Below are 18,860 nucleotides of genomic sequence, written 5' to 3' on the forward strand. Positions count from 1 at the left end.
TACGATGCTCTGCACAAAAATGCAGCCGTCACGTCGGATGCGACAGAAATAAGGTAAGTAATAGCATTGTCGGATGGTGTTCCTTTAATATGACTTAACTTTTTTCACATATGAGTGATAAATTATATGCCTTAAATTAGCACCAATCATTTGGTCTTTTGATTCTTATTTTTACATTGAACTGTTCCTTTAAGACCTACCCTTAAATCCATATGCCTCCTCCCCTGTGGATAACACTTTAGGGGCCCCTAACAATAATTTTCAAATGCTAACAAACCCCCAGAACAAATACCAGGCTTATGTTCAACAGGCAGAGTAGGCATGGCCAAGATTATGGCACACACTGGGAGCATAGGGAAGGCAGAACAGAGCAGGAAACCCATCAGGACCAGTCTAATATGTACTACATACAGTGCTGGTGCCCCATTAGCATTTTGTATAAAGTGTGAACAATGTGGGCAGTTTCAGTCTGGGTCTCAGGTGTGAACAGTACAGGGCTTTAGGATATAAACAATAGATGTGTCACAGGTGTGAACAGCACATGGGCTTTAGGGTTTTAATAATAGAGGTGTCACAAGTGTGAACAATGCAGGGGGAACACCGGTGTGAACAATACAGGGGATTACAGTCTGAATTTGAGGTTTAAACAATGCAGGGGCCAGTTATCTCTGTAGTGATACCTTTGATAGCTTTCACATGGTAAGCAGACACAACATGCAGACTTTCATGTGGGGGGGGCACACAAGGGGGCGTTGCAGATCCCATGCAACCCTGACAGCTCTCATGTAGCTCATATGTTGTTGGCAGGCAAGGGTTACACATTAATAGTTATGTTATCTTATTTTGTGATGTCGTTTTCTATATATAAATCTACCTATAAAGACACAGCTGGAGCTGTATGGTGAGGGTAATATTTTTATAATTTTTTAAATAGGTGCAAAACTATGGCATACAGAAAAGAGAATAAGTTCTACATGTCAGAACCAGGGTCACAAATAAAGATATTGTGTGAAGGGGTTGTGGAGGCTTATGTGCTAAATTGTACCTGTGCAGTAACTCATAGAAAACAGACATTTCTTTGATTGTCTTCATCATGGATTCTTAACCAGTGGCTAAAGGCTTGAAAACAAGTTTCCCCATATATAATTTGATTTTCTTTCCTATAATTAAATAAAAGGTGATAAATAAAGTGGCTTTAACCCATCTTTTTGGTTCCAAAGCCAATTCTGCAAAATAAATTGGATCCCATAAGGAAGAAAAGTTAGGAACCAACCAAGTTAGTACAATTTTGTACTAGTTAAAACTATTATTTTTTTAATTTCACCTATTCTACACTGCAATTATTCCTGATTCTGGTATTGGACCTGTTATCCAAAATGCTCGGAGTTTCAGGATAAGGGGTATTTCTGTAATTTGGAACGCCATACCTTAGGTCAGCTAAAAATAATTTAATCATTACAAAAAACTATGTAAACTCAGGGGTGACTTGTACATCAAGAAGTTAAAAGGGCCAGCTATTCTTAAAGGGGAACTCCGGGTTCCAAACCAAAATTTAATAAAGAGACCTACATAACACAGAAACCCTAATATGCCCATCACAGTAACCTTAAAAAGTATGAATAAATGCCATTTCCTATGTTGAAATCCACCTGTTTAACAGTTCTTCTCTTTCTGCATCATTTGAAATCCTGGCAGGGAAGGAGGGACTAAACACTGATATTAAAAAAAACTACTCCACAACTTACAGACAGCATGCAGGAACTACATAAACCCACAATGCATTGCACTGTGATGTTCCTTTCCTTATTGAAATCATGTGTGCAGGGAATTGTGGGGTTTGGCGGATGCAGGCTGAGGACAGATGGCTGTTGATACAAAGTAACAGTAGTCAGCCAGCTCAGCAAAGTAGTTAGACAGATCAGCAGAAGGCTAGCCTTAGGGAACTGTTCCAAACCTTTAAAAATCATAACAAACATGCATATTTTTTAATTGATGTATATTGCAAAGTTGCTTGAAATTATGTTTACTTTTCAAAAAGCTTGTTTTTTTTTGTGGAGTTCCCCTTTAACAAATGTTCTTATGGTCAAGATTTTTTTTGCTATTGCTCTGCACTGATCAAACTGATGTGTTTGTTTCAGAAACTATATTATAGTTTATATAAACATTCTGCTGTGTAGCCATGGGGGTAGTTATTCAGTTTGAAAAAGGAAAGAAAATGTGCAGGTTTCATAGCAGATAAACTTGGTAGAATTTAACGGTCTATTTGATTTACAGGCAGGCCAATTACCAGCTTATCAAATCATTATACAGGAATTCCGTGTAAGGGTCAGGGCACACAGGCAGATTCGGGGAGATTAGTTGCCCGGCGACAAATCTCCTCTTCTTCAGGGTGACCTGAACTGCCTCCCCAACGGCAAAAAAGGAAATCGCCGGTGGGATGGTACTCGTCGATATTCGTTTTCCGAAGTTGCCTCACAAGGAAACTTCGGGTGACTTTGGAAAACAAATCGCTCTGAGTCACTGGGCGACTAATCTCCCCGAATCTGCCTGTGTGTCCTGACCCTAAAGAAGTTAGTGGAAGTTGATTCTCCAGTTACAGAAAAAGCCAAGGCTAACCTTGGAATAAAGAGAATAAATAAATAATACAACATTAGTTCTCTTTAATGGTTCTGATGAAAATGGATCTAATAGTTCTTTCTTCTACAATTATTCCATAGGACTAAATTAACCATACTCTCTTTCTATACTTAACATTTTGGTAAGAACATGTGATATTAGAAACAATGAACACAATTCTTAAATAGGGCAACAACAATTTTTAGTATCATGTATCAAGTAAATGGCCTAGGGCATACTAAGAATTTTTTTTTGTGCATCCAGCAATAATCAGCCACTCATTTGATCAAGCACCATTTTTAACGACTCTTCAGGCCCACTTTTCCATAATACCGTCACTTAACAATGCAAATTCCGCTCTTTCTAGTACATCTTACAAAAGGACTATTTCTTTGGTTTCTCCAAGATATTTAGGAACTTTCCTCGTGTCATTTCCCTTGCTGAAAAAGAAAAACAATAACATAGAGATGTTGTTAATGGCTGGATGGTATAAACAAACAAGTAACAATAGTATATACATACATTATGTTCTTGTGTTTTACATTTGTTGTTCATGATATTGTGTCATACATTTATATAAAACACTGTAAGTACAGGATAAAAAAAGTGATTCCAATAAGGGGTTCGGATCATTGTTAAAACAACAACAGTGGAACTGCAAGTTCACTGGTTCCAACTGAAAGGTAAGGAATTGACACAACTTTATCATCATATTAGCAAAGGATCAACCATCAGCAACTGATAGTAGCGCTGAAATCAGGCATTTTGAAAAAAACGTATAATTCCAGAAGAAAACCAAATTCACATCAATGCTATCTGGCTAATATGGCCAGACCCAACACTAATTGCTTTTGGCTTGCTATAGATGCAACGCAGGCACTGTAACTGAAGAAAATGTTATATTTTAGTTTAGAAACTGACCATATAATTAAACATAACCATCTTCTGGTACTCCTTATATCTTTAATTCTCCCATAGAACTATGATGTAGCCAATCAGAGCATCAGAACTCACATTTTATTTTTGTATGTTCTTCATTTTCAGGTTTTGAAAATAAACAAGGATACAGAGGGATACAAATATTTGTAGAACTTATAACTCAAGCAGTATACAAGTCATGACAACAAGTTTTAACATATTTACAGCCAAATGCAATAGAAAGAGCAACATAACATAGCACATCCTGTGCAAAACACAACTGTGTATTAAGTAGGGATGCTCCAAAACCAGGATTTGGCTCAGGATACAGCTGTGATTCTACCTTTTTCAGCAGAATTCAGATTTGAAGTTGAATCCAAGTCCCTCGTTGAACCAAATCTGAATCCTTGAAATCAAGACTTTTCCTCGCATGAACAAGGAAAACACACACCATGTGTGCAGTTCTTTTTGACCCTTCCTTGCCCTCATTTGCATATGCAAATATTTGAATTTGGTTGTATCCTTCATGAAATATAGAGGATTCTACTGAATACCAAAAATAGTGGATTCTGTCACAACTTTAAACCGTCATCCAACTTTTTCTGATCTTCTGCCAATGGCTTAGTTTCCATCTAACATTCACAAAGAGGGTGAACAATCACAAGTTCATTGTACCTGACATTATTTATGTTGTCTCCCTACTATAAAATGCAGCAGTTTTGCTTGATATGAGAGGGTCTTACAGAGCTCAGGCCCAGACAGTTTCCAATCCTTCCCAAGCCTGGTGAAATTGCTTAGTAATGCCAAGCGCGCTTTTAATTTGCAAGACGTCAGACACAGAGGTAATTTATATCAACATCTGTTCATTTCTGACTTCTAAAACAAATTCATGCATGCTACTCATCTACTCACAAATCCCATTAGGAGCTGCAAGCAGAGTTGTGTATTCCACCTGCAACAGCATCATGAGAACAGCATGAAATATTAGTCAACATCCCCAAAAACCATCCCTCTGCTTTTCTTGTACACACATCATATATTCATACCGCTTTAATGTTTATCTTCCAGGAGGATACGTCTGCCCTTATGGAAATATCCACTTGACCAGGAAGGTACTACACGTAGTACATAAAGTAAATAAAAGGTTGTGTTGTTGTGTTTTATTAATCAGCAGAATTCCACATACAAGGGGGATAAGACCTGTACAAGAAGTATTATAATAACTTTTATTTTCTAGTGTTAAATAAATAAAGCCACTTTATTTATAACAGGGAAATAATATGGAGGCCACTAACTGTAAGCTCAAATTTTTGTCTGCATTCTGAGTGATCTACACACAGTCTTCTACTGTGTTGATTGCCGGAGTCTGATAAAGGGACAGTATTCCCCTTGTTCCCCATAAGGTAGGTCATCTAATCAGCGCCGTTTCTGCTCCTGCAATGCCGCCCCCCTTGCCGACTTACATGTCGGGAGGGGAGGCAGGATTCAGGAACACTATTGCGAGAGAGCGCAATTACGCTCTCTCGCAATAGTACAGCCGAATTTCCAGTTTAAAAAACAGGAAATTTAAAGGTGCATATTTTTGCCGCCCCTGGAATCCTCTCTGTCGCTGCTGCCTGAGGTGAACGGCTCAGCTTGCCTCATTGGCGGAGCGCCCCTGCATCTAATGATCTACCTCACAAGGACCATGGAGTGGCTTCCATTATCTTGTTTGCCCTATATATTAGGGATGTACCGAATACAGGATTCTGCCTTTTTCAGCAGGATTCGCCAAATCCTATTGCCTGCCCGAACCCTAATTAACATAGGCAAATTAGGTGCGGGAGGGAAATCGCGTGACTTTTTGTCACAAAACAAGGAAGTAAAAAATGTTCTCCCCTTCCTACCCCTAATTTGCATATGGAAATTAGGATTCGGATTTAGTTCGGTATTCGGCCGAATCTTTCGGGGTTCGGCCAAATCCAAAATAGTGGATTCGGTGCATCCCTACTATATATCCTCATCAATTATTTACATAGCGCCAGCAAGTTACACAGAAATTTTCATTAATGTATAACAAACATGGTCTCACATTAATTTAACAAAGTTTACATAAAATGTTATCAGAGGGCCCTGCTCACAAGAGCTTAAGGGTTGGGGCAGACGGGCAAATTCGCCTGGCGACTAATCGCCTCTTCTGCGGGGTGACAATCTCCCTGAACTGCCTTCCGTATGCTTGAATGAAGAATCGCCTGCGCTTCGATTTCCAAAGTCGCCCGAAGTTGTCTCACGAGAAAACTTCGGAAATTGAAGCGACGCGAGTGCATTAGCGCAGGCGATTCTTCATTCAAGCAGACGGAAGGCAGTTTGAGGAGATTGTCGCCCCGCAGAAGAGGCGACTAAATCTTCCTGAATCTGCCCAACCCTTAATCTAAAGGATTGTTTAGCTACAAAAATAACAAAAAAAACCCCAGTTTTTTGTGAAAAAAGAATAGGCAAAAATAATGTTTACAAAAGTCCTATTCATTGAACTCAAGTTGAAAGGGTGTGTAGTGTCTGAAGAGATATATGTAACTATCTAGGTTGCACTGTTTAGATCAGTTGATTTTTCTGGGAACTATTCTACTTGCCCATTTAATCTATTGTCATATTTCAACCATCGTGGAGTAGGAACATGATCCTCCTTGGCTATTTAGATGTTCTGGTGCTGTTCTTTGTGGGGAAATGTTTCTGCTCATTCTTGTGGCTCTGATCGTTAGCCTGCTCTGTGGGTAGTAGGGGTAGTTTCTGCCGACACATGTTTAACACACATTTCTGAGCCTACACTGAAGATAATGGCCAAATTAGATATTAGAATCCCATTGTGTTCTACAGAGTTTGTCTGGTATCTGATGTGTACCCTGTGCCTTTTTCCTTTTTAAGCTTCGAATGGCTGCCCCTATGGCTACACAGTAGCTTGTTTATATAAACTACAACAGTAATTCTAAAGTAAGCACACCTGTTTTACCAGACCAGGGGAACAGTATATGATTTGTTATTCCTTTATAAAACTCCTTTTTTGGTGTTACTGTTGCTTTAATGCATTTCCCCATCTTAAGTATTAATATATTAATAATAATTTAAATAAATCACTGCCTACAAAATTGATGCTATATATATATATATATATATATATATATATATACACATATATGTCAACACAGGCAATGACTTATTAGAATTATAGCATTCAGAGAATATCATTATATAGATGTCCAGACCACTGTAAATTGTCCTCTATGTTTAACTGTTTGTATACACACTTACCCCACCCGATAAGGTGAAAAGCATAAATTTATCTGACCATATGATAGGTCATTGGATATTCAGCACCAGCTAACAAATGGTTTGGCAATAGCAACCCTAATGCACATATTTCCTTTGGAAAAGAGCATTAAACTGTTTTGCTTGACATTTTCCAGATCAGTATTCATACAATATAATAGTTTTTTCAGAGTCCACCAGTCTCTTCCAATTAGTTTACTTCCCATCTTTTGCAGAAATCTGATTTTAATACAGGTATAGGACCTGGTATCCAGAATGCTTGGGACCTGGGGTTTTCCAGATAAGGGATCTTTCTGTAATTTGGATCTCCATACATTAAAATCTACTAGAGAATCATACAAACATTAATTAAAACCAAATGGTCCCTAACGCCTGGCGAATTTGCGTTCTGGCGAATGGACGTAACTACGCAAATTCACTAAGGTGCGGATTTTACTGAACGTTACCTCTTGCGCCAGACTTGCCTTTGCCACCTCAGACCAGGTGAAGTGCAATAGAGTAGATAGGAGTTCCTCAAAATTTATTTGAAAAATTTTCTAAGTCCCAAAAAACGCTGGCGTGTTTTCCTTTTTTCAGGGTGATAGGCTCCAAAAGAGCGTAATTTTTTTGTGGGGTAACCAGCTTCCCCCCTACATTTCCTAACATATGGCACATAAACTATACACTGGGCTCATGTGTAGGGCAATATAACAACTTTATTTTATTTTATTAAGGTTTCCCGGGCTTGTGTAGTGTAATGTATTTGCTACAACATATACGTCCATTGAACGTTAACTTCCTGCCGTATGCACATTAAGCAACGCTAGCGCAACTTCGCCAGCGTTCTGCGCCCTGGACGCAACTTTGGATTTTAGTGAATTACCGTTGTCCTGGCGAATCTACGCCTGGCAAAGTGTTGAGCGAAGCCATCACTGGCGAGGTTAGTAAATTCGCCTCTATGGGTGATCACCTTTCCATAATTTGGAGCTTTTTGCATAATTTTCAGGATAAAGGATTCCACACCTGTATTCCTATTAAAAATATATCATTTGACAAGGAACAACAAACAAATCTGCACCCTAGACATTAGCAACCAGTCAGTGATTAGCTATGTTCAGATAGCTGCAGTACAAATGATGAAAGCACAAATTGAATTGTCGCCATGGGTTTACGCATGTTGGTAAATTAATCCACCATATGCTGTGTTTAGCACAGAAGACTATATTCTGCATGTATATCCTATATATTCATTGTTGTGATATCAACACACAGCAATTTCCCTGCCCAGATAAAAAATAAATATAAAAAAGGTGCGTGGGATGAAATTTTCTCAGCGATGCCAATATTAAAGCTTCTTGGATTGTAATTTAGTAGGGAGGCAGCGGACAGAATACTAATGAATGTGACACTGGTGGTGCTTCACCTTGAGCCGTCCATCACTGGGTTAAACATGATGCTAATTGCATTTCGATTGATTAATTTCACTCTGTGCTGTCTATTCAAATACTGCTTAACAAAATAATCGCAGTATCCGAAGCCAAATGCTATCCAGCGAGGGCTGAAGCCATCAGGAGCTTCACGGAGAAGGGATGTGATAATTACTGTACTGGCAATAGCATCACCAGATTATATTGAATGGGGAGGGGAAGAGGCGAGAACATAGAGGAAGGCAGGCAGGCAGGGAATACGGATGAGAGACTACTAAGATGATTGAGAGGTGGAACAGGTTTGAAAGCACTACAAGAACAGGCAAATGGTGAAAAAAGGGAGAGGCATGTAAGAGAATTTAGAGTCAGAAAAGGAACATAAATAAGGACAGAATTAAAGTGAATGAGACCCAGGCAATGGTCAAAGATGAAAAAGGGAAAATATGCTCAGACAGTGTAGACAGCAAGAAGCATAAGGAATGTAGAACAGACTTAACAGATAAGTACTTGTCTTAGTAGATGTTGAAACTTCATGAAACACCAATAACTTTTCAAGAAATATTACTCTTACAGCTACGGCAAATAGTTATTTCTCCCCTATAGACAGCATTTTTTCCTAGAATCCAGTGTTACACGTTTAGTGAATCAAGGCAACTTGTCTCTAATATTTTAAAAGAGGAGAAAGTGTCACATAGGGAAAGCCAATATGGACAGTTACACAAGTCTGTAGCATTTGCGCACTTATCATCACAGCAAGCTGGGTGGTTGCAAGTACATTTAAGTATTGTGTCAACTCATCCATAGATGCACACCTGCACTTGCAGCAGAAACTGAAGCTTGTAATTTGTCTGCCAAGCCTCTGTGAAAATGTCTGCCTCATAGGCTACGGGATTGTAGTAAATCCCAAGATTTGCAACAGGTCTAATGATCCAAAGCAACCTATCACAGCAGAGAACATTTACTTGTCATCTGTTTAAAAGCAAATATTTGATTAGGTACTATGGGTTACTAGACCTGGTGTAAACCCGAAATTTTTAAGACATTACCCCATTCAGGCTCAGACTGGCAATCTGTGAATTCTGGCAAATGCTAGAGGGGCTGCTGTAAAATGCCACTGCCAGTAACTACAGATTGGGACTGTGGGCTATGGAAATACTAGAGACAAGGGAGTCTGGACAAGTCAGTCAGACTTGACAGCCTTATTTCTGTGTGTAGGCATAGGCTTTTAGTTTCCTAAATCTGTGAAATCAAGTAAAAACTGCAATAAAACAAGACAACAAAAAACCCCATTTATTTCTGGAAGTGCTCACCAAATGAATAATATATATATATATATATATATATATATATCCTTAATAAAGGCCCCAATGTAAAATATACTCGTACGAGTATATGCATCTTGACAATGGTCCAAGACCGTGGACCGAAACGTTGATACTTTTAACTTGCATTTAATATGCTTAATAAATCTTGAAATAAAAAGAACCGGTGTGCGTGTTGCTATAGCTTTCTCATAGCAACTCAACTTTGACACAGCACCCGGAAGCAGACAGTCTAAGTTCAGCGAGTGCGGACACCGACGGCAGAGTATATATATATAGTAAATATTTAAAAATTAATTGAAAACTTGAAATTAACTCGTATTTAAAAGTTTCTTTTATTAGACACAATTTTATTTTTGGGCTTTATATCTATCTACTAATTGATAATTACTGCATTTATTTATTTTTACTTAGTGCCATGAACTAAAATAACTGCTACTTAAACTGACCATTGCACCTGTTGTACCTGAAGAAAGGAGGTTGAAAGTTTTCTGGCCACATTTCAAATAATAATTGTGGTACCACCATGTACCATGTGTAAGGTTTAGTAGTAAAGAAGTGTAAGTTTAGTAGTAAAGATGTTTAGACTTGACAGGGCTGGAACTAGGAGTAGGCAGAAGGGGCACGTGCCTAGCAGATGAAAGCAAAATCTAATGAAATAACTGCCTTTTGCACCAATCCTGCATGTAGAGAGACATGATGTCTGGTGATTTTAATAGAGTGAGCTCTAATACATCTTCTAGGCAAAAGGAGCGCCCCTATAAGATATATTGGATCTAACTGTCAATGAATATCTGACACCCAACTGCTGCATGAAGACAGAATAAAGAGAAACTGATGTTGAGAGAGGAACAGTGAAGAAAAACTTGATTACTTCATAAACGGTACATAATTCTTTGTTCATTTTTGCGATAGTTCCCCTTTAACTTGGCCCGGCCCTGGACACTGAACATTATTAAGCAATACAAAATCAGACCAGAATAGTCTGCAATAGACAGTTTGACTGAAATATCCCTTGTGTGTCAGTATTTGTTCCTGCAGGGTCACCATTTATCATCATTATTTTCATGATCTATTTATATAGCGCCAGCATTTTACACAGCACTTTCCATTCATTTATAACAAACTTACAATAATTTAACGAACAGGGTTACTGAGTAAATAATAGATCAGAGGGCCCTATTACAATTACCCGTAACTCCTTATGGGGTAGCAAGGGGAGAATTTAGTGCATTAAGAGATTAGAACAATTAGTGAGCTTAACTGAGGAACCTTTCTGTGTTGTAGTAGCACAAATCCTTATTGTAACATCAACCTCCAGCAGAGAAGTACACATGGCTCTCCTGCTAAAACCTGCTTCACACATCAGTGATAATTACTAGTTAACAAACCAATCGAGATGTTAGCTGTTTAAACTGTCTGTTCCCCTTGTCCTTAGGGAGTGTTTGGGCAACAGAAGGGAGGAGTCCCAGGGAAGACATTAAGCTTAAATACCCTCCCTCATTCCACACATCTTTATAGCTCCCACCTTCTAATCATTATTTAATGGATTTTGCATCTATCTTCTGTCTAAAGGCCTCAGAGGAGCTTCAGGAGGAGGAAGTTAAGGGGCATAGAGAGCTCTCCCCCTTCTCTGTCATCTAACGGGCATCATGTTTGTGCTCAAAATTCAATTACCTCCTTATTGATACTTGAGCGAGATATTTAAGCTGCAGACATGAAGCTCTGATTTCCCAAGGGGACAAGACCCTCTCTATTTCACTGCTCAGCTTCCCCAGGGTGAATTCCTAAGGCGTCCATATTAATAGGTAATCAGTCACAATTCATTTATTAAAAAGGCAGAATGCTTTATCAGCTGCTTTTGATTAGCCACTAAAAGCCGACATATTTGTAATGGAAGTGTTCGTGGCTAGAAATCTGCTTACTAGCAAGCACCGTCTAGTAGCTCTCATAAAATACATGCCCATAAGATAAGACAAACACTTTTTGCAGCTATCACAGAATAGGTGGGTGCTGTTGCATCATATATAGGAGACAGCGTAACCTGGTGTTTGTGACAGGGCCGTTAAGAAGAGAGCTAATCTTAGTTTCTTTCACTGGAACCTGCTGTCAGAAAAACATATAGTAAATTGAGTCTTCTTGACCTAAGATGTGGCTCATCAGTATGTTTATTTTGTTAAATTCTGCCATATTAGATTCCAAAGTAATTAGGATCAGGGAGGGGGGATGGTTAATCTCTGTAAACTAATTAAAGAGTGTGTTAAACCAGTCTCATGTATCATAGCTGAAGTGGGATTGTGGCACGTGCCAACATCATCAGAGCCTTGGGGAAGATCACTTGCCATTGCCAACACAATCGGCCCCCTGGGAGAAAGATTTGATGACAATAAGCAGTCTGCACTTGTAGAATTCATTAGGCAGGCAGGAGCAGCTGAGACAGCCACGTGCAGAGAGACATCTCCCCCCGCCTGCAGGGACCTATGGCCCTCATTTCCTCCTTCTTAGAAAAGAGCTGCCACCCTACATATGACAGCTGGGCGGCCCCCAGGAGAGCACTTCCTCCCGTCCCCTCCCTGATTGCCTGCAAATGATGCAGCAGGTGAGCACATGACAAGACCCCAAGCATTCACTTGATGCTCTGGACCCAGGAGTAACCTCATCAACATATAAATGGCCTGGTCTCAAATATTTCTCAATTTGTCAGACACAAGAGCCAGACTCTACAGCTTTCTGCTCACTATCACCCACATCCTATGCTTTCATTGTTTGTAGAGAAAGTAGCTATAAAGGACAATTCAAAATTGTATTACATGTCTCTACAGCTGTAAAGCCACAGAAGAAAACTCTTCTGTATAACATTACTGAAATCAGTCATCTTGCATATTATAGGTTTTAAAGCAAACACAGTTCAGCCATATTATTTCTTATAAAGCTCATTTTTAAAACATTTATTGACATTACTTATAATAATAACACTTTCTTATCCAATGTAAAAAAAAGCCTAGACAATGTGATAAAGTCAAGTCTGAATACATTTTAGCTCTGAACCCTCCACTTTTCAGTATATAATTTGAATGGAGATGCTTTATTACCCATAAAAGAGAAGAAAGGCTTTAAATATCTTATTTTGCATAAAATCCCTCTACTACAGCTCCCTGCATATGTTTTGTCCAATCTGGTATGCCTCACAAATAGCTCATATATACTTGTGGTAGTAAATACCAGCCTTGTAGGGTATTGGGGGAAATCATTTATATTAGCACACATATTCCTATCCAAGAAGTCTGAAGCACCCCAGAAGAGACCAACTAATTAATCTATAATCACAACAGAATTCCCTACTACTCATCACAATAAAGAAAATAGACTGCCATCAATTTACCCTCACACTAACAGTGTCCTTCACCCCTAACTAAAGCACAACTATTAATCATTCCACAGTACAGCATTAACCTATATCCAGCAAAACCCTTTTATAACCTCCAATGAACTCACATGTATTATCTATCACCCCAACTTACTGGTGTAAAAATATGTATGGTGAGATTGAGTTCCAAAATGGGAGCTTGGGATAAAGCGACAAGGATTATATAGGATGTGGATTGATGCATGCAATGAGATCTGATGTTAGTTCCAGTTCTGCATAGTAGTAGTCTCTGACAAAGACACATCTGCCTCCTGAAGGCAGGTGTTTCTGATCTGTTGGAAGGAGTTTGCGGATTTTTCTTTGCCATAGTGAGGATTATTCTGTCATGAGCGGAGGAGGTCTTCTTTGCCATTTGCGATTACAGAGCTCACCAGTGCATTCTTTCTTCTTAATGATATTCCAGACAGATGATTTTGGTAATCCTAAAGTTTGACCAATGTCTCTAATGGTTTTATTCTTGTTTTCAGCATCAAAAAACATGAGCTTCATTGACTTTCATTGGAAAAGCTTTTCTCCTCATGTTAAACAATGGCAGCTACAGTACAGATTCCAATTGGTAGAAGTAAGCCTAGTTATCTTATCCCTGCACTAATGAAGCAATGTAACACGACTGAGTAATCTCAAATCTCAACTGTTCCAAACATTATGGTGCCCTGAAATGAGGGAGACTGTGTATAAAAGGTGCTGTCATTTCTAAACAATTAAACTATTATGTATGCAAATATCTTTCAATTAAAGCCTGGAATGTGCACTTTAATAACATCTGAATTGTCTGATTAAAAATTTTACACTGAGGAGCAGAGGGGTACATCAAAGAAAATGACATTATGGAAGCACTGTATTACATACATAATATTAAAATACCTCCCTAAGGTGTGTGACTAGGTTAAATGTAAAAAAAATATTATAAAACGTTGGAGGCATGTCTTTCATAACTACAACCCACTTACACTTGTTTGACTCCAGACACTGGTACATTTATACAGAAATTGCTGGTACTCTGAGTTTGGATACCTTTGTGATCCTGGCTTATCCCCATAGGGACCTGTAAACAGCCAGCCAGTGACAGCCACACAATTGCTCACACACATACAGACTTTATAGGCTTCATGTTTATTTCTGCTGTAAATCCAAATTCTCACTCCAATCCCATCCAGAGCTCAGAATGAAATTGCAGATAATGAAAAAGTTCAGAAAATTTACAGTGTGTCGGAAACCTCAGAGAGCCAGACAAAATTAAAGAACTGCTGAGACATAAATCATCTTGGACAATTAGAAGTCAAAGGCTTTCTCCCTATCAGAAATGATGCATAATCCATGAACAAAGTGGGGGGCACAAATTACCGACATTCTACAGAAAAATTAGCTGCTAGTCACCTCAAGTCTTGCAGGATTGGGATGATATAAAAACAAAAAAGCTATCTGAGAGAAACTGGGTAAACAGACAAGGCAGGGGGACGCAATATGAATAAGGGTAGTAAACGGTTACCTAATTTCACATATCATGTATCATACTTTATTATGAAGCCGCTTGTCACTCAAGGCTCATGTCAGAATTGTCAGATCGCAGTGGTCCCCTTAAAAAGAAAGGCAGAGTAAAAAAAAAAAAACCGTCTCCAAAGGGAGAGATTGTTCTGAGTGCTTCCCTCCTGCACAACAAAAATGTATTATATTCAAGGCATTTCCTTCTCATTCAAGAGAATGGGATGTTGGTGTCTATGGAAAAAGGCTTTGATTCACAGCCAACTGAATTCAGCATGTAAGAGGAAGGCAGCAACATGTCACATGAAGCTTTAAAATCAAAATTCACCCCATTAATAATGCATTCACTTTATTTTCCAATGAATGTTCAATAAAACATATTGGAATATATTAATGTCTGTGAAGGTTCTCGTTCATCCAGGTCATGGTATATCTATAGTAATCAACTGGGCTTGCTATATTTCCTTTTTTCCTTGAAGACATTTTCCTAGTCATCCAACCTCAAGGAAAAGAAAATACAAGTCCAGTTGATGTGACTATCGATATGGAATATATTAATCTGCACCGGGAACTTTATATACATAATTGCATTTCTCTTATATTACTGGGACTGGCTATATTTGCATGTAACCTCCAATAGATATTAAACATCTTAGATTCTATATAACCTGCCTATATAATGTTGAAATAGCACCGTTCCTGTATTTAGAAATTTACTATGACCTACAGTTAGGTCCATAAATATTTGGACAGACAACTTTTTTTTCTAATTTTGGTTCTGTACATTACCAAAAATGAAACAACTCAGCTTTAATTCAGTGGGTTGAACAAAAAGATTGTATAAAAATGTGAGGAACTAAAGCCTTTTCTTAAAACAATCGCTTCATTTTAGGGGCTCAAAAGTAATTGGACGAGGGGTTCAATTGACTCAAAGGCTATTTCATGGGCAGATGTGGGCAATTCCTTTGTTATGTCTATCAATGAAGCAGAGAAAAGCCCTGGAGTTGAGGTGGTGCTTCTATGTGGAAGATTTTGCTGTGAACAGACAACATGCGGTCAAAGGAGCTCTCCATGCAGGTGAAACAAGCCATCCTTAAGCCGCAAAAACAGAAAAAACCCATCCGAGAGAATGCTTCAATATTAGGAGTGGCAAAATCTACAGTTTGATACATACTGAGAAAGAAAGAAAGAAAGGAAGAAAGCACTGGTGAACTCAGCAACGCAAAAAGACCTGGACGTCCATGGAAGACAACAGTGGTGAATTATTATTATTATTATTAACATGTATTTATATAGCGCCAACATATTGCGTAGCACTGTATGAATGATTGTAGAATCATTTCCATGGTGAAGAGAAACCCCTTCACAACAGCCAAACAAGTGAACAACAGTCTCCAGGAGGTAGGAGTATCGATATCCAAGTCTACCATAAAGAGAAGACTGCATGAAAGTAAATACAGAGGGTGCACTGCAAGGTGCAATCCACTCATAAGCACCAAGAATAGAAAGGCTAGATTGGACTTTGCTAAAAAAAAAATCTAAAAAAGCCAGCACAGTTCTGGAAAAACATTCTTTGGACAGATGAAACCAAGATCAATCTCTACCAGAATGATGTTAAGAAAAAAGTATGGAGAAGGCGTGGAACAGCTCATGATCCAAAGCATACCACATTATCTATACAACATGGTGGAGGCAGTGTGATGGCTTGGGCGTGCATGGCTGCCAGTGGCACTGGGACACTAGTGTTTATCCATGATGTGACACAGGACAGAAGCAGCCGAATGAATTCTGAGGTGTTCAGAGATACTGTCTGCTCAAATCCAGCTAAATGCAGTCAAATGAGCATGCATTTCACTTGTTGAAGACTAAACTGGGGACAGAAAGGCCGACAAACAAACAGCAAGCCGCTGCAGTAAAGGCCTGGCAGAGCATTAAAAAGGAGGGAACCCAGAACCAGGTGATGTCCATAAGTTCAAGACTTCAGCCTGTCATTGCCAGCAAAGGGTTTTCAACCAAGTATTAGAAATTAACATTTTATTTTGATTTTTTTAATTTGTCCAATTACTTTTGAGCCCCTGAAATGAAGTGAAAAAAGGCTTTAGTTCCTCACATTTTTATCTTTTTGTTCAACCCACTGAATTAAAGCTGAAAGTCTGCAGTTCAACTGCATCTGAGATGTTTCATTTAAAATTTTGTGTACAGAACCAAAATTAGAAAAAAAAAGTTGTCTGTCCAAATATTTATGAACCTAACGGTAATTGTGACCTAACTGGGGGAGACCCAAAAGTTCAAGCCCTTGGAAGTAGATCCTTTGGTCAGGGCCCCCTTATAACAAGGAAAACATCTTTCATTCAGCTATACTTAGAAGAAAGCACATATATTTTATTCCAAATATCATAATTGCTATTCATGCTGGGTTTTCAGGTGTATCTAGAAGAGACAATAAGCTTCCTGATATCTTGCACTGACTTGATGTTGAGTTGGACACCCAAGGGGCCACCCCCACAATTTGGGAACCAATGAGCTGAAACATGTTGAAACCCCTCTTATTATACAATGCTGTAGAACAGGGGTCCCCAAAAATTTTTTTACCGGTGAGCCACCTTCAAATGTAAAGAGAGTTGGGGAGCAATGCATAATGAATAAAGTTGCTGGGGTGCCAAATAAGGGCTTTGATTGGCTACCTGGTAGCCCTATGTGGATTGGCAGCCTACAGGAAACTCTGCAACATCCAAGGGGATGGTGAGCAGATATTGCTCACGAGCCACTGGTTGGGGACCACTGCTGTAGAACATGTTGTTTGCTTTCTAAAGATTACCTGCAGCAGTCTCTAAAAGGCAGAAGAGATCAGCACAGATAAATTATGTTTTTGCATTCCATTCAAGTTTCATTTTGTCTGCTAAAAAAGACCAAAGAACCTGTGTCTTGCTATTGTTGTTTCTATTTCAGTGCACAGAATCCTTGAGGTTTATTATAGTGTATTTAATACCCTACATGATGAAGATATAAATGTCAGGCTTTCATAAAAAAAAACATGGAACTCCAAAGCAGGATTTAGTGTCTTACTACAGAGCCCATGATGTGCCGAGCTATAAAAATATTCCTGGCCAGACCTTCAGTGATGGTATTAGCAGGTAAGAGTGCCATAAATACAAAATGCCAACGGGACTGCCTCATTCTGCCTGCAGCAATATATAAAAGGGTTGCCCGCATGTCCTCTGGAACTGGATATTTTGAAGACAACAGTGGATCTCTGTGGAAGTTCAGGTGTGTGCAAGTGGATTGCATTTCAATTCTTATCTCCATTTAGGAAACATAAGAAGGGACTGTTTTAGGTGTATTTACTAAATCTATTTTATTATTATTGCTAATTTATATATACATGTTATATATCATATTATTCAGCCCTTTATATTACTCACAGCAACAATGTACATAGAAAATTAGCTAGTGATTGAAAATTTTCTCCATTAAGTAATTTATTTTAGATACCTATCCGTAAAAAACGCTTCCTTGATTTTCTTGGAAATCATCCTTCGCCAAAACACTGGAAAGATTAATAAATAAAATATAACAACTCTGAAGAATGGCAGACTTGACAGTCCTTTCCCAAGATAATGCACTGACTTTTCGAGAAGATTGGTATCTTTGAGACTATAGAAAACTGTCCAAGGACAAAAATGAAATAACTTGATGACAGTCTGCTACTTTTTTACTAAGTGTGTGTTAAAGGAGAACTAAAGCTTAAATAAAGTAGGCTAGAAATGTTTTTTATTATGTTTTGGGCTTCTGGACCATCCCAAGGCAACCACAGCCCTGTAGCAGGGAAGATCTGTGTCTCCAAAGATGCTCCAGTAGCTCCTCATCTTCTTTTTCACTGATTTACTGCACATGCTCTGTGCTGCTGTCACTTACTGAGCTTAGGGACTGACTCAAAAATACAGTACACATAAAATATAAATGTCCCAGTATAAGGCTGTTTAGTGATTAATACAGATAATTACAACATGACAGCGCAGAAACCAGTACAAATAGCACCAGAATTTAATACTTAGCTTAACATCAGCTTATATTACAGGTAAACCTCATTTTCTGTTTGATAATTCGTGACAAAGCTTGTCTTAACAGCTGCTCAGGGCTCACTGAGCATGTGAGTGTCACAGACACTTTCCAAGATGGTGACCTCCGTGACAAATTTGAAGTCCTGGATCATTGCTGCTATTGAGAAACTCAAACTTTAGGCTGGTGCAATAATTTCAGCATGTAAAATATGGCATTTTTAGCCATATTCATTTTTAGGGTTTAGTTCTCCTTTAAATATGGGTAGGTGGGTTGGAACGCTTGCAATCGCACCAAATAAACCTTATTGGTATACTAAGTGGAAAA

The 18,860-nt window shown here is 38.6% G+C and overlaps 1 protein-coding gene across 2 annotated transcripts in view; it reads right to left on the reverse strand.

Moving 5' to 3' along the window:
- Positions 1-2,638: 2,638 nt before the first annotated feature.
- Positions 2,639-18,860, reverse strand: part of lin52.S (lin-52 DREAM MuvB core complex component S homeolog) — a 29,159-nt gene continuing 12,937 nt past the window's right edge. For both annotated transcript variants that reach the window (XM_018232460.2, XM_018232461.1), the window contains exon 6: positions 2,639-3,056. In XM_018232460.2, coding sequence (XP_018087949.1) covers positions 3,001-3,056 — 56 coding nt within the window. In that variant the 3' untranslated portion in view covers positions 2,639-3,000. The remainder of the gene's footprint in view (positions 3,057-18,860) is intronic.

The sequence above is a fragment of the Xenopus laevis genome, chromosome 8S, assembly GCF_017654675.1.
Source record: "Xenopus laevis strain J_2021 chromosome 8S, Xenopus_laevis_v10.1, whole genome shotgun sequence".
In the NCBI taxonomy this organism is placed as follows: domain Eukaryota; kingdom Metazoa; phylum Chordata; class Amphibia; order Anura; family Pipidae; genus Xenopus; species Xenopus laevis.